Source organism: Dasypus novemcinctus, chromosome 1 (genome assembly GCF_030445035.2).
Source record: "Dasypus novemcinctus isolate mDasNov1 chromosome 1, mDasNov1.1.hap2, whole genome shotgun sequence".
In the NCBI taxonomy this organism is placed as follows: Eukaryota; Metazoa; Chordata; class Mammalia; order Cingulata; family Dasypodidae; genus Dasypus; species Dasypus novemcinctus.
In genome coordinates, this window is record NC_080673.1 from 48,274,004 (window position 1) to 48,289,745 (window position 15,742).

General features: G+C 34.3%; 1 protein-coding gene across 1 annotated transcript in view; it reads right to left on the bottom strand.

The window, feature by feature from the left end:
- The window catches only part of C1H4orf51 (chromosome 1 C4orf51 homolog), a 65,476-nt gene extending 50,459 nt beyond the window's left edge, over positions 1-15,017 (bottom strand). The window contains exon 1 of the mRNA XM_058285373.2: positions 14,360-15,017. Within this exon, the coding sequence (XP_058141356.1) occupies positions 14,360-14,592 (233 nt within the window). The 5' untranslated portion in view covers positions 14,593-15,017. The remainder of the gene's footprint in view (positions 1-14,359) is intronic.
- Positions 15,018-15,742: the final 725 nt, after the last annotated feature.

Below are 15,742 nucleotides of genomic sequence, written 5' to 3' on the forward strand. Positions count from 1 at the left end.
CCTCTACAGGAGGCACTGGGAACCAATCCTGGGAACTTCCAGCATGGGAGAGAGGCACTCAATTGCTTGAGCCACCTCAGCTCCCTGGTTTGTTGTCTCTCATTGTCTTTTTCTCTGTATGTCTTTTTGTTGCATCATCTTGTTGCATCAGTTTGCTGCATGGGCCAGCTCACTTTCACCTGGAGGTCCTGGGAACCGAAACTGGGACCTCCTATATGGTAGGTAGGAGCCCAATCACTTGAGCCACATCTGCTTCCCCTTTCTGAATCTTAATGGTGTGTTTTGTTGAACAGAACTACTTATTTTTAAAGTAGGCCATTTTATCTTTTTCTTTGTGGTTAGTTTTTCTGTGTATATTCTGTAAGAAATCTTTGTCAACCCCATGATCATTAAGCTGTTCTCTACACTGTCACCAGTGGTTTAATTTTTTGCCTTTCATACTTAGTTGTTCAATTCATCTGGAATTAATCTACTTGGCATTGAAAAGATTCCCCACTACTCTGTAACTTTTTTCATAAGTGAGGTTGATGATTTTGTTTCTGGGTTCTCTATTCTCTTTCATTCATCTATTTGTCTATCCCTGTGTCATAATACTATGTTGCCATAATTACTGAAGCTTTAAAGTAAGTCTGTTTATCTGGTGAACAAGCCCTCCCCCCTTGTTCTTTTTTGAAGGTGTCCTCGTTGTTTTCTGGCCCTTTGATTTGCCATATAAATTTTAGAATCATCTTGTCAAGTTCCACAAAATCACATATTGGAACTTTGAATAGGATTGCATTGAATCTATAAATCAATTTGCAGAGAACTAAGATTTTTACAACATTCAGCCTTTCAATCCATGAACATGGTTTATCTCTCATTTGTATAGATCTTTATTTTCTCACTGATTTATATATAGTATTCTTGATGGAGAACTTGCACATTTTAATTACATTTATTCCTACAGGCCTGACATGTTTTAATGATATTGTAAGTGGCATTTTAAAAAGATTTTCATCTTTTAATGTTATTGGTAAGTACTAATTGTCTTTTATACTATCTGTTTTAACTTAAACACTTTTATGTTCATTTTGTGTCAAGCTATATTTATGCATTCCTTTATTATAAAAATGTTTCTGCTCTCTATTCCACCTGTATAATTTTTCTGTTGTGCTGTAACAAACTAGCATTCCCTACTTATCCTCTCACTTTAGTAATCCCTAGCAGAAGGCTGTTTCATTGGAGTAGCATGGTCCTACATGCTGCTTCTTTTTTTCATTTAGAGATTTGTTTCTATAAGTATCAAGAAAGAAAAATAATTATTTTCCAAACAGTTTGGGACTGTTCTGAAAGGCCCAGCCATAGTTATCACAACTTTTCATCTTTTCTGGGTTTGCTTTTCCCCTGAATGATAATAAGACCGATTGGGCTAGTCCAAGGTTGAGAAGGAAAAACAGGCCTTGTCCTAGGATGCAAAGGAGAGCAGAGAACAAAACTACCAAAACATCCAGTGCCTCCTGAGTGATTGCTCAGAAGCCCCTGAAGTAAACTAAGTTTGTTATTAGGTGGCTATGCTACTAGATCAGATTTTTTCACACTCTTCCAAAGCAGTATTCCCTTTGTTTTCCAATCATAAGAATTATCTGGAGTGCTTCTTTATATAGAGAGATTCACTGGTGCCTCATAATCAGAATTTCTGAGAAGCTTTAGCAATTTTATTTTAAGAACTGAAAATTTTTTATTATCAAGAAGTGTAGGAACCAGTGCTCTTTAGGACTATCACATCTGGCTCCTTCAAGTCTCACCTCCCAATGTATCTGTCATTGCCAGAAGTCCATGCCTCCCAAGCATCCATTATCTCCACGGTCATCCTCACCTTGCTCAGTCCAACTCTGTATCTGACCCAATCCCCCACACCTCTCCTTCCTTCCGATATCTTCTGCTGTTCTAGTTGGAATTTTTAAAGTCTTTTCTGAAAACATCTCTACATCACCATTCCTTTCCCTTCCCACTTCTCCATCCCCTCCCTCCCTGTCCAAAAACTCATCTTTCGTTCTTACACTAAAAGAACCTAGCCATCCCTTGAGAACACAGCCTCCCCTCAAATTCTCTCAACAAAAAACTTTTTTTTTTCCTCTTACAGCCAGCATAGTATAGGACTGGGGGGTTCCCCATTTTCTTTCCTTCAGCAAAATCCACTGCTCATTTGAAGCATATGCTACCCAGATATACCACTTACCACACAGTAGGTGTTCAATAAATATATACAAGCCAGTGAAGATTGTCATATACCAACTGTTTCGTCATTTCCCTCATTCTAACTCCATTATTTCCTATCATGCGGTCCCTCTCATTTTCCCTTCCCATCTTGACAATCATTGTAATCACTCCCTTGCAAATTCCTTCAGTTTTCTTGCCCTTTGCTCCTTACTTTACACTAGCCTATAAAAACCCAAACCTGGTTAACCCTAATCATCTCTAATCATCTCTTTTCTTTGTGCTTTCCTCCACGCAGATGAATATTGCTGGTGAAAAATTACACCCTAGGTTGTCAAGAACTGATTGTAAATCTCAAATGAGCCCTCAATATTGTCATGTAATCCTAGTAATAGCCCAGATAACATTGTTTCTCACTTTCTACCATTTCACACCTTCTTCTCTCTCTTTAAGCATTCGGCACCACTTCTCCACCTTCACCTCTCTCAAAAGGTAATTTATCCTCATTTTTCTTTGAGGAAAGAGAAACCACAACTCAGGAAATCACTCATCCTTTTGTTAGCAAATCAACAAACCTTCCTACATCGACACTCCTTCTGTTAGAACACTGTAGCATTAACAATTTTTCTCTTTGCAGCATCATTCCCATCAACGGTGTTCTAATAGATACCATCTTACAAACAAAGCAAAACAACAGCAGCAACAATCAAAAACAAAACTCCATTGGTCTCATATTCCTCTCTTCTCGTCAGCTACCACTGCTCCATTTCTTGGCTCCCCACTGACAATATGTCTCACAAAGTTGTCACAGCCCTTCCATTCTTGTGCATCTGCTGTTCACAACCCAGTGCACTCCCATCAAGGTTTTGCCTCCATCAGCCACCCAAACTGCTGTTTTCAAGGTCACCAATGATTTCATGCTTCATGTCTATTGGATATAATTCTGTCCTCATTTCCTTATCCTCTCAATAGCTCTCAACCTAGTTGACCATGTTTTCCTTCTTGAAACGCACTGCTTTCTTGTTGGTATTTTCTGGGATTATCCCTATATCACTGACCACTCCATTTTCTTTGACTTTTCCTTTATCCAGTCTCTAACTGCTGGAATTTCTTGGAGTCTGCTAGGTCTTTCTTTTCTAATTTTCACTCTCTTTCTAGGTGATTTCATCTAGTTCTATAACCCTCTCTATGCTAACAATCCCCAGAATGTATCTTAGACCAGACAACTCCTGTGAAGCTCCAGATTTACTGAGTTGCTTGCTTTATGAACTTCAGATAGTATGCATGCTGACTTTCTGGGGGGAATTCTACAATGGAAGTTTTATAGAGGTTAATTTACAGATCCCAAACTTCTAAATGTACTTCCTGCTAAAATTGTTTTACCTGAGAATTCTTGGCTTTCAATAGCCTTTCTCCTATTTTTGTGAAGATCAAAACAAAACAAAAACAAAAACCTTGCTCACCCCAAATCTTACTGATGCATTACCCCAGGCTGTAAAAACTTCCAGGTTATGGAAACAAAAAAAAAAGGCTGCTTATAATGATTAATCAAGGTACCATAAGGCCTTGGGCCTTGGGTATTTCTCCATCTTTTGAAGAGTTAGAAAATTAGTTGTTTTGGCCCATACAGAGTTGTTTCAAATTTAGAAACATGATAGTGAGGTAATGGGACTAACGAAAAAATTTTAAGGATTTTGCCTTTTTAATATCACAATTATTGCCAATGAATGCATGGATCTAGAGAGTCTTGTGAGAGAAACAGAGAGAACATAAAAAGTAAGGCATATAGATTGCTAAAAATGGCTTTTTCATACACGTATACACATACATATTTCTTTTTAGTTCAGCTTAGTAATCATCCCTAATGTGTGTCATTTGCTGGAAAGAAAAATACCTTTGAATATTGAAGTAAATTAAGTTAATGGTGCTTATTTTTAAATGTAATTGGAATATTTACCAGGGTATCTAAATTTTTACAGATATATTGGATTAAAACCAAGGTTTATTTCAAATGCAGTGTGTGTCAAATAAGGTACTTTAAATCTACTTTACTAAATCAACAAAAATTTTATTCTAATTTTAATCAATTCTCATCTTATTTTATCTTAACAATGTTTAATTTTTTTCCTTTTAAAAACAAAAAGTAACATACTAGATACCAGAATGATTAGCTCTTAGCATTATACACCTTTCTTTTTCATTAAATACATGAGGAAAAGCCCAATCATGATTCATCTCATTTAGAGATACATTTCCATTAAAGTTTTACTTTTTCTCTTTAATTATTTCTCCAAACTTGTAAAAACATTTATTTGTTTTAATCAATCTTTTACTATTAATAATTTTAGTGATAACTTAGTATGGAGAAAATTTTTAGCTCCCCAAACCATAGAGACATAGAGAATTTTAAATAAATTAAAATTTAAATATTTTTTTAAAATTTAGATTTAACTATTTATTTTTATGATAGAAAATTATAAAACAGTGATCCATGAATGAATTAAAAATAAAAATACTTTGCAATAGTAAACAGTTGGTAGAGGAAGTAAACAACAATCATTGACGGCTGCTAAAACTATTAACTGGAAAGTTCACAGTGAACTCTGCAATAGGTCACCTGATAACACCAGAATCCACGATTAATTTTAACCTCACTAATTGTGGGACAGCTGGACATTATGTTCCCCCAAGTGTGATGCAATAGGAAGGGTGCACTACTTCTTATAAAATATTTTTGCCAAAATAATAGACTAAATCTAATCAAACTTCTAGATCTAACTACCATTTTACAGGAAATATAGAGGCTTTTGGAAAAAGAAAACAACAACGTGTGGATACAATCAGCCAAATCCAGAATGTGGGAAATTCTACAGAATCAATGGTCCAGTTTCTTCAACAAAAATGGCATAAAAGAGAGAGGTAAGTGTTACAGATTAAAATAGTATGCAGAGACAAATCAGCTAAATGGTGTCAGCTATAAGAAAGCATTGTCTAACTCAAGGTAATGAAACTTTACTCCTATGTTTTCTAAGACTTTTATGTTACATATGAATTTAATGTAAGAAAGGGGTCCAACTTCATTCTTCACATGGATATCTAGTTGTCCTATAGCAACATTATGTTGGAAAAAACTATTCTTTCACCATTGAATTGTCTTGGCACCTTGTGGAAAATCAATTGGTCATACTTGTAAAGGTCTATTTCTAGACTCTTAATTCTATTCTAATGGACCCACATGCCTATCCTTATGCCACTACTGCACTCACACATTTCTACTTGTGTCCTGATTACTGTGGCTTTGCAGGAAGTTTTGATATTGGGAAGTATAAGTTTTCCAACTTCGTTCTTCTTTTTCACGAAGTGCCAAGGCTATACGGGATGCCGTGAATTCCCATATGAATTTAGGGACCAGTTTGGCAATTTCTGTTAAAAAAAAAAAAAAAGCAGCTGAGGTTTTGGTAGGGATTACATCACTCTTCAGAATCAATTTGAAGTGTAGTGCCATCTTATCAATATTAAGTCTTCTGATCCATGAATACTGGAGGTTTTTCCATTTATTTAAATATTCTTTAATTTCTTTCATTGTTGTTTTATAGTTTTCTGAGAACAAGTCTTGCATTTCTTTTGTTTAATTTATTCCTAAGTATTGTATTTTTTATGTTATTGCAAATAGAATTGTTTTAACTGTTCATTGGTACTGTATAGAAATACAATTGATTTTTGTATATGGATCTTGTATCCTGCAATCTTGTTAACCAGTTTCTTAGTTTTAATAGTCTTTCATGGGTTCCTTATGATTTTGTATACTCAGGATCATATCATCTGTAAATGAAGATAATTTAACTTCTACCTTCCCAATTCTTGTCTAACTGTCTTGGTTAGAACCTAGAGTACAATTGAACAGGAATGCTAAGCCTGGACACATTGTCTTGTTCTTATCTTAGGGGGAAAGTGTTCAGTCTTTCACCTAATTCGGAAGTTATCTATGAATATTTGAAGATGACTTTATCAGGTTGAGGAAGTTCTCTTCAATACCTAGGTTGTTGAGTGTTTTTATCATGAAAAAGTTATAGGATTTAGTCACATGATTTCTCTATGTCTTTTCAGATATGATTGTGTGATTTTTGCATGTTATTATTATAATGTATTGCATTAATTGATTTTCAGGTATTAAAACAACCTTGCATTCCTGGGATAAATCCCACTTGGCCATGATATACAATCTTTTTCATATGTTGTTGAATTTTTGTTGAAGATTTTTATGTCTATGTTCATAAGAGATATTGATCTGCAGTTTTCTTTTTTGTGGTATCTTAGTGTACCTTTTTTTTTTTAAAGATTTATTTATTTAATTATTTCTCTCCCCTTCCCCCCCACCCACCCCGGTTGTCTGTTCTCTGTGTCTATTTGCTGCGTCTTCTTTGTCTGCTTCTGTTGTTGTCAGCGGCATGGGAATCTGTGTTTCTTTTTGTTCCCCACTGGTCAAGGAGGCCCCAGGTTTGAACCGCAGACCTCCCATGTGGTAGACGGACACTCTAACCACTGGGCCAAGTCCGCCGCCTTAGTGTGCTTTTAGTATCAGGGTATTCTGGTCTCAGAATTATTTCAGAAATGTTCCCTCCCCTTCTAATTTTTGAAAGAATTTATGAAGGATTAGGGTTAATTCTTCCTTAAATGTTTGGTAGTATTCATCAGTGAAGCTTTAAAATTTTAATTTAAAATTGGGGAATTTTAACTTATTAATTCAATCTCTTTGTCATAATCGTCTATTCAGATTTTTAATTTCTTTTTGGGTAATTCCAATGGTTTTTATCTTTTGAGGAATTCACCCATTTTTATCTAAGTTTTCTAATTTGTTGGCATAGAGTTGTTCTTAATATTCCCTTTTAATTATTTTTTATGTAAAGTTGGTAGTTGTTTTAATGATTTTAGTTCCTAATTTTAGTAATTTGAGTATTCTTTCTTTTTTTTCTTGGTCAATCTTGTTAAAAAGGTTTGTCATTTGAAAAACATATTTTCGAAATACCAACTTTTAGTTTCATTTATTTTATCTATTATTTTTCTATTTCTACTTCATTTATTTCTGCTCTAATCTATTATTTCCTTGCTTCTGTTTGCTTTAGGTTTGGTTTGTTCTTCATTTTCTTTCCCAGGTGGAAGTTTGGGTTCTTGATTTGAGATCTTTTGCTTTTTTAATATAGGCTTTACAGCTATATATTTCCATTTAAGCACTGCTTTAACTACTATACCCTTTAAGTTTTGATTTGTTGTGTTTCATTTTTATTCATATAAAAATAATTCCCCTCATGACTTCTTCTTTGACCTATTAATTATTTACAAGTATGTTGTTTAATTTCCACATATTTGTAAATTTCCTAAGTTTGCTTCTATTACTGACCAGAGAACACACTTTGTATGTTTCAGTTCTTTAAAATTTATTGAGGCTTGGTTTAATATCTAGCATATGGTCTATCTTGGATCATGTTCCATATACACTTGAGAAGAAATGTGTGTTCTTCTGCTGTTGAGTGGAGTGTTCTATAGATGTCTGTTAAGTATATTTGCTTTAAAATGTTGTTCAGTTCTTTTATTACCTTGTTGATCTTCTGCCTAGTTGTTTAATCCATTATTGAAAGTAGGGTATTGAAGTCTCCAACTATTATTTTTGATTAGTCTATGTCTTCTTTCTATTATCTTACTTTTTACTTCATATATTTTGGGGTTCTGTAATAAAGTACATGTATGTTTATAGTTATTATATCACCCTTATGGATTAACCTTTTTTCATTATAAAATGCCTCTCTGTTTCTAGTAACAATTCTCAATTTCTTTTGTGTCTGGACTGTTTGTATGGCATCTTTTCATCCTTTTCCATTCAAGCTATTTCTATATTTGAATCTAATATATATCTCTGTAGATGGTATATATTTGGATGATTTTAAAAATCTATTTAACAGTTTCTTCCTTTTAATTGGAGTGTTAAATACACTTACATTTAAGGTAATTACTAATAAGGCAGCAAATACATCTGTAATTTTGTTGTTTTCCATGTCTGTTTCTCCATTACTGCCTTCTTTTGTGTATGTCAAATTGATATTTTGTAGTGTATTATTTTAATTCTCTTGTTTCTCTTGCTATAATTTTGTTTTGTTTGTTTTTTACCTATTTTATAAATGGTTGCCTTGGGGATTACAATTAGCATCTTAAAATCACCTAGTTCATATTAATACCAATTTAATTTTAAAAACATACAAAAAATTTGCTGCAATATAGCTCTGTTCCCTCCTACTCTTTTGTGCTATTATTGCCATACAAATTACATCTTCATACATTAAAAATCCATTAACACAGTTTTATAATTAGTTTTATGCAGATGTCTTTTAAATCAGATCAGAGAATGAGTTATAAAAATGTGTTTATAGTGTCTTTCATATTTACTTATGTAGTTGTATTTACCAGTCCTCTTTATTTTTTCAAGTGTACCATGAAAAAAATTCTTCTTTTGTGTTTTTGTTTTTTTAAGGGTGGGAGCGCATCAAGTTACAATGCCACAGAACCTGCAGTTCTTACTGAGATTCTGTAGCTTTTCTTGAATATGCACTCCTCAAATTGTTGCATGCTTTTGCTTCATTTCCAGATATTTTTTTAAAAATTTGATTTTGACAATTTTTGTCAGTGTCTTTGAGCTTGTATGGAGGTGTGGGTATATAGAGGTTGTCACTCTTCATCTGGATGTCCTGCCTTTCACAAATTTTTATATGTCTTATTTTATTTATAATTCAGTTAAAACATTGTCTAATTTTTTATTTTGTTTTAACCCATGGATTACACAGAAGTATATTGCTTAATTTATAAATATGTGGGCATTTTCTAGTTCTCTTTGTCATAAATTTCTAGCTCAGTAACACATGCCAGAGAACATACTCTGCATGATTTCAATCCTTTGAAATTTGATGATGCTTTTTAAATGACTGACCCAACATATGGTCAGTTTCTACAAATATGCCATGTGTTCTTGAAAGAAAATGTGTATTCTGAAGTTGGTGGATTTGGTACACTAGATATGTCAGTTGAGATAAATGTCTTAATTGCCTTGTTCAAATTTGCTATGTCCTTAATGATTATGTGCTTGTTCCACCAGTTACTGAGAGCGATATTTTTAAATTTTCAATTATGATCATGAATTTGCCTACTTCTCTTTTTACTTTTGTCAATTTTAACTAATAAATTTGGAGACTATGTTATTAGGTACAGGCAAATTTATGATTGTTTTGTCTTCCTCTTTGGCTGACCCTTCTATCATTATAAAACATCTGTCTTTAACTCTAATAATATTTCTTCCCTACTGACCATCCTATCTAAAATAGCCATCCTCCCTTACCTCCCAATCTTTTGCTTTTATAACTAAGCTTTTCATTGTAGAAGTTTTAGATTACAGAATTATTGTGAAGATAGTATAGAGAGTTCCGGTATACCCTACACCCAATTTCCCCTATTATTAGCATCTTATATTAGTATAGTATATTGGTAACAATTAGTGAGCCAATACTGGCACATTATTAACTAAAGTCTGTATTTTATTCAGACTTCCTCCATTTTTCCTTAAAGTCCATTTTTTGTTCCAGGTTCCCATCCAAGATGCCACATGATCTTTAATAGTCTTGTTTCCTCAAGGTTTTCTTGATAGTGCCAGTGTCTCAGATTTTCCTTGTTTTTGATTACCTAGACAATTTTGAGGATTACTGGTCAGATATTTTGTAAAATGTCCCCAATTGGGACTTATCTGATTTTTCTCATGATTATCTGGGGTTAATGTATTTTTGGGAGGAAGACCACAGAGGTACAATGTCATACTGAATCAAATCAAAGGTACAAACTATCATTGTGACTTATGTTTCTAATTTTGATCAACTGGCTTGAGGTAGTTCTTTTTTTTCTCCCTTTCTATACTCTTTGGAAGAAAGTTATAAAGTGCAGCTCACACTTAAGGAGTGGAATGTTATGCTTCACCCCTTGAGGGTGAAATAACTTTATAAATTATTTGGAATTCATCTGCACAGGAGATTTCTCTCTCTCCCTGCTTTTCATGCAGTTATTAAGTTACTTATCCATATCAGTGTGGACCTGTGGATATTTATTTTATACATTGGGTTATAATCCAATACAACTTTTATCTTTTTGCTCTAATTGCTCCAGGTTTGGTTAGGGAAACTCTTTCAGTTGGCCCCTGTATCTCTTTGACAAACCCCATCATTGTTTTGTTGTTGTTTATTTGTCTATTTGGGGCACTTTCTTACTTTCTGGCACTACACAATGCTCCAGGTTCATCTTGTACATTTGCTGCCACAGTCCTAGAATCAGCGACTTCTCCATGGCACCTCGGTCCCTTTTACTAGAGAATCTATTAAAAATCAAGATCTGGATACAAAATGTGTTTGCTGCTAGCTGGGTGTGTTGCTTCTAGGCCCTGTCAGCTGAGGCTCTAACTGCTGATATGGGCTGTGCATAGTTACTTTCTTCCAAAGAGAAAGGAAATATATTTCTTTATACTAGCCCATGTATATACACATATCTTTAAATATTTCTACATGTAACTGTTCTCTCTAGATTAAGCTATACATCAATTCACGCTGATATCATCAACTCTAATCTGTGGCAAGGATCTTTCTAGCCTCTTCCCCTTGCTTACCTTAACCTCCAACTCCAACACTGAGAAAACTGGCCCCCACCATCCACCATCCACCACCCACCATCCATGTACTTAATCATTCATTCTAGTATACATGTGTAATGGTTTTAGAATTGCTAACCTGTACTCCCATGAGAAACACTTTATCAACTAGAACACAGTGCTTACGTACAATTCCTTTTGTCTTTAGCTTTACAGAATTCATTCATTTTCAAAGTTACTTAGGTCAATACTTTCTTCCCACATCTTCAGTGAGATTCCTTCATATATTTGCAATATATTTAGATGCTTTGTCACATTTGTATCCCATCCTGGGATCTCCCAATCTTCTAAATTTATAGTTTAAATATGCATATATTAAAGTTTACTTAGAGTTGTAAATTGTTATGTGTTTCAACAAATGTTTAATGTCTTTTATTCAGTATTGCAATATCATACAGAATAGTTTCACTGCCCTAAAAAATTCCCTGCATTTCACTTATTCATACCTCCCTCATTCGCTGGCAACCCTGATCTCTTTACTGTCCCTTAGCTTTGCTTTTCTAGAATGTCATATATTTGGAATCAAACTGTGTATAGCTTTTTCAGACTGGCTTATTTCATTTTGGAATATGGATCATCCATGTCTCTTCATGGCTTATTACCACATTTCTTTCTATCATTGAATAATATTCCACTGTATGAATGTATCACAGTTTATTCATGAACTTTTGAAGAACATCTTGGTTGCTTCCAGTTTTGAGGGAATATGAATAAAGCTGTTATAAACATTTGTATGCAGATTTTTGTGTAGACTTAAGATCTCATATCAGTTGTGCAAATACCTAAGAGTGCGATTGCTGGATCATATGACAAACTATGCTTAGTGTATAAGAAACTTCCATCCCCCTTTGCTTTTAACAAAGCTCTGCCTATGCTTCCTTCAAAGCACAAATGGTTTATTGTTTCCTGGTGATTTTTATCTCACTAGACTATGGGTAAGGGCCATATATGTTTTGATCACTGATGTAACATCAGCATCTGGCCTAAAATCTTGTACACAGTTTGCACTTAATATTTGATTAATGAATTAATAAATGAATAATTTAATAAACAAAGCATCAACACTTTAAAAATTATACTTGAACCCTATCTCTGTCTTCAGAATTGCAAGATACAACTCTTCCCTTATTTTAATCTTGGTAGACAATCCGGATTGACACTGATATTCCATAATAACTTAAATTATGTACCACACTAATTTCCATTTTCCCAATGCGAGATTCCTTCTTTTTGCATGCTTATAAATTTCTGTTGAAATTCATTCAGAATTAAATAATCAAGAGTTCTACTAATTTCTTTTGTCTCACACAATATAGGTATTCTATGCATGTTAAATAATGTGAATGCAAATTATTGTTTTGTATACTTTAATAGTATCCTCACTAAACATATTTTAAATGATCAGTCATTTCACATTATATCCCAATCATCCCCATCAGAACATTTTGATTTTATAAGTGTAAAAATGTCTCTTTATAGTCTTACAAAATTTTGATCAAACAGATTCTGCTCAAAACTTAAAAAGACATTTGTCCTTGAGGCTAAAATTAACCAAGAAAAGATGAAAAACAAAAGCAAATGTAGAATATAATTGGTACCTTCAAAATGAGCTGAATCTGCCCTTCATATTCATTTATAACACTTGTTTCTTCTTATGCTATTAGAATAAGCAGTAGTTACACAAAGAACACATTTTCATTTCTGAGGTTTTAAAAAACAGATAACCCTCACAAGCTTGTGCTCTTTTGTGGTTTGCAGTGTCACAGGGCAGCTTGGCTGGAATGACTCACACAATGATCAAACGCTAAATAGGAAACAAAGTCAAAGTTCTGAACATTTTCACCAGATGTCATATATCTGCATTTTTTCAGAGTTATTACCTCTCTGTTTGGATATCAGTTTTCAAAATATTTATTTTCAAGATGACCTCAGCAGTGCTTGAAGATTCTTATCTGCCTTAAATTCACAGAATTAGCAAGGGACTTCCAAAGCTAATTGATGTGAACACATACTAGAGAGTTATTAAAAATTGAAATGTCAAAATCATAGTTTGTTGGACTAAATCAAACAGGCTTCTGGAAAGTACTTCTGAAACATTTTAATTTGAGCACTTTGTTTTGATGATTTGGAAAGACCCAGAAAGCAATATAACTAATATTTAGTATGCTATTACAGGCATACCTCATTTCATTGCACTTTGCTTTATTGTGTTTCACAGATATTGTGTTTCTTACAAATTGAAGGTAGAGGGAAGGCAACCCTCCCTCTAGTAAATCTATGGGTGCCATTTTTCCAACAGCGTGTGCTCACTTCATGTCTCTATGTCACATTTTAATTAAGGTATGCACATTTTTTAGACATAATGCTACTGCACACTTAGTAATCTACAATATAGTGTAAACATAACTTTCATATTCACTGGGAAACAAAAAATTCATGTGACTCTCTTGATTGCGATATTAGCTATATGGTGGAGATTGTAACTGAAACTAAGATCTCTGAGGTATGCCTGTGCTTGAGTTACTCCTCATATTTGAAGGCAGAGTTGGTAATCCAACCAATTTTCAAATTGCATCCAGAATCTGGGTGAGAAATTTTCCAACTAATGTTCAGAGAGAGATATTTCATAATGAGGTCTCATATTTTTCCACATTTCCACTTATGCCTTATCCTTCAAACTCATCCAGCCACTTGTAGTTCCCTGAGAGTGCTTGGGATTAAGTGCTTTGACTTTTTGCAAGCTCTTTCCTCCATGCAATATGCTTTTCTATTCCCTACATCATCTGCCTTCCAAACCAGCACTGAGGAAACCTGCTTTACTGAGATCTTCCCGGAAATATACTAACTTCCCACACCATAAAATCTCCCTCCTTTGTACTGATTAAATACCTCTGTAGTTGTAATTACCATATTAAATGGAAATTAAATTTTTTTCTGTGGTTCTATCAGACAGCCTGGCTTATAGCAAACACTCAAAAAAATGTCTGTTGGGCTTTCCACACTTGCATACATTGACAGACATCACAAGGTGAATTAGACGATTTTGTCTACTTCTAGTTCTGCCTAGAGCGAAATTTTCAACTGTCGAAAGTAGAAAAACTAGACAAGAAACAAAGTGAAATTCTCAGAAGCGCTTCTTTGCTGTACAGAGAACACAAAAAATATTCACAATTTAGTCACATATGCGTATTCTTATCCTTTCAGGAGTAAGTAGCTATACATAAGTTTATTAGTGCTAAACAGAGAATACATTTAAAATTTCAGCTGGTCAATGGCATTGAGCTCTTCTTCCTACTGACATTTACACAGGAAAATACGCAGGATTAAAAATGCTGTAAGGTTTCTCGGGATCTACAATGCCCCTTTTCTTCTAAAAGCATCCCTGTCTATTTATAGTGACACATCTATGTGCAAATTACAAAGAAATCTTACTGTTTACACTCCAGTTCACACGGTCCTTCTTTGAAAGAAAATCGGCTGCATGTCAACTCATCCAGTTGTTTTTTCCGGTAACTCCCCATGTATGTTGTTATAGAAGAATCTGACCATTGTGTTTCGTTCTGCCAAGATGCTCCAGCTCTATATCTGATCAGATCAAACTCTTGAGAAGTAAGAGGGCTAAAGGGTAGAAGCACTTGTGGAGCCAAGTAGAAGTAGTGTGACATAGCTATGGATGGCCTACTCTGAATGACGGTTTTAAGCCCTCTGCATAATTAAGACAATTTCCTTCTAGTAGCAAGGAATAGGTGACTGGGCCCGCCGAACTTTGTAACCCAGATGGCACACAGAGTCCAAAAGTGTAACCGTCTTATAGTTGCCAAGTAATGGACCACAAAATTTCAGTAATATTATCTTCTTTCCCCCAATTTTAACTAGTAAATTGGTAAGTTATATAGCTTTCTGGCCTTTGCTCTAAGCAATATACTGCTTAGAAAGCAAGTGGTAAAATTATTTATAATAGTTTAATATTAGTTGTAATGTTAATTGTAATATCAGTGCTATCATAAATAAAGCAGTGAATCTAAATGATGGTGGCTTAAGTGGCATTGAGAGCTAAAAAGACACTGCCAAGCATTCATTGCCCCTAAAGATCTGCCTCCAAAAGTCTGAAAGTAAACATGAACTTCTTGTGATGTCAACAATAGTAAGTGACTCAAACATGTTCTTAAATGTCACAGAACAATGGTGCTCACGTGGCTGCACATTAGTGGCATCCCACAAGCTGTTAAACCATGCAGAAGCCCAGGCCCCAACCCTAGACATGCTGTTTTCATTGTTCTGGAGCAGGGCTTAGGCACTGTTATCTTTTAAAAGCTTAATCCAAGGGTACTCTTAAAAGCAGCCAGAGTTAAGGATTTTTGTCACTGAAGTGCAACTGTGAACCTTTTTTAGTTTGAGAAGTCATTGCATTCAATCTTCTATTTATTCACATGAGTCCCTCCAGCCAGCACTAATCATCTTTCTGTGGGGTCAGTTGTAACTTCCCTTCTTTCATTTCTGATTGTTTTATTTGCATCTTCTCTCTCCTTTTCTTTGTTATTCTAGCTACAGGTTTGTCAATTTTATCAATCTTCTCAAAGAACCAGCTTTTAGTTTTGTTGATTTTCCCTATTGTTTTTTGTCCTCGATTTCACCTATTTCTGTTCTAGTCTTTATTATTTCTTTCTTTCTGCTTGCTTTGTGATTGGTTTGCTGTTCTTTTTCTAGTTTCGCTAGTTGTTCATTTAAATCTTTGAGTCTCTTTCTTCTTTTGTAATATAGGCATTTAGGGCTATAATTTTTCCCTCAAGACTCCCTTCACTGTATCCCATAAGT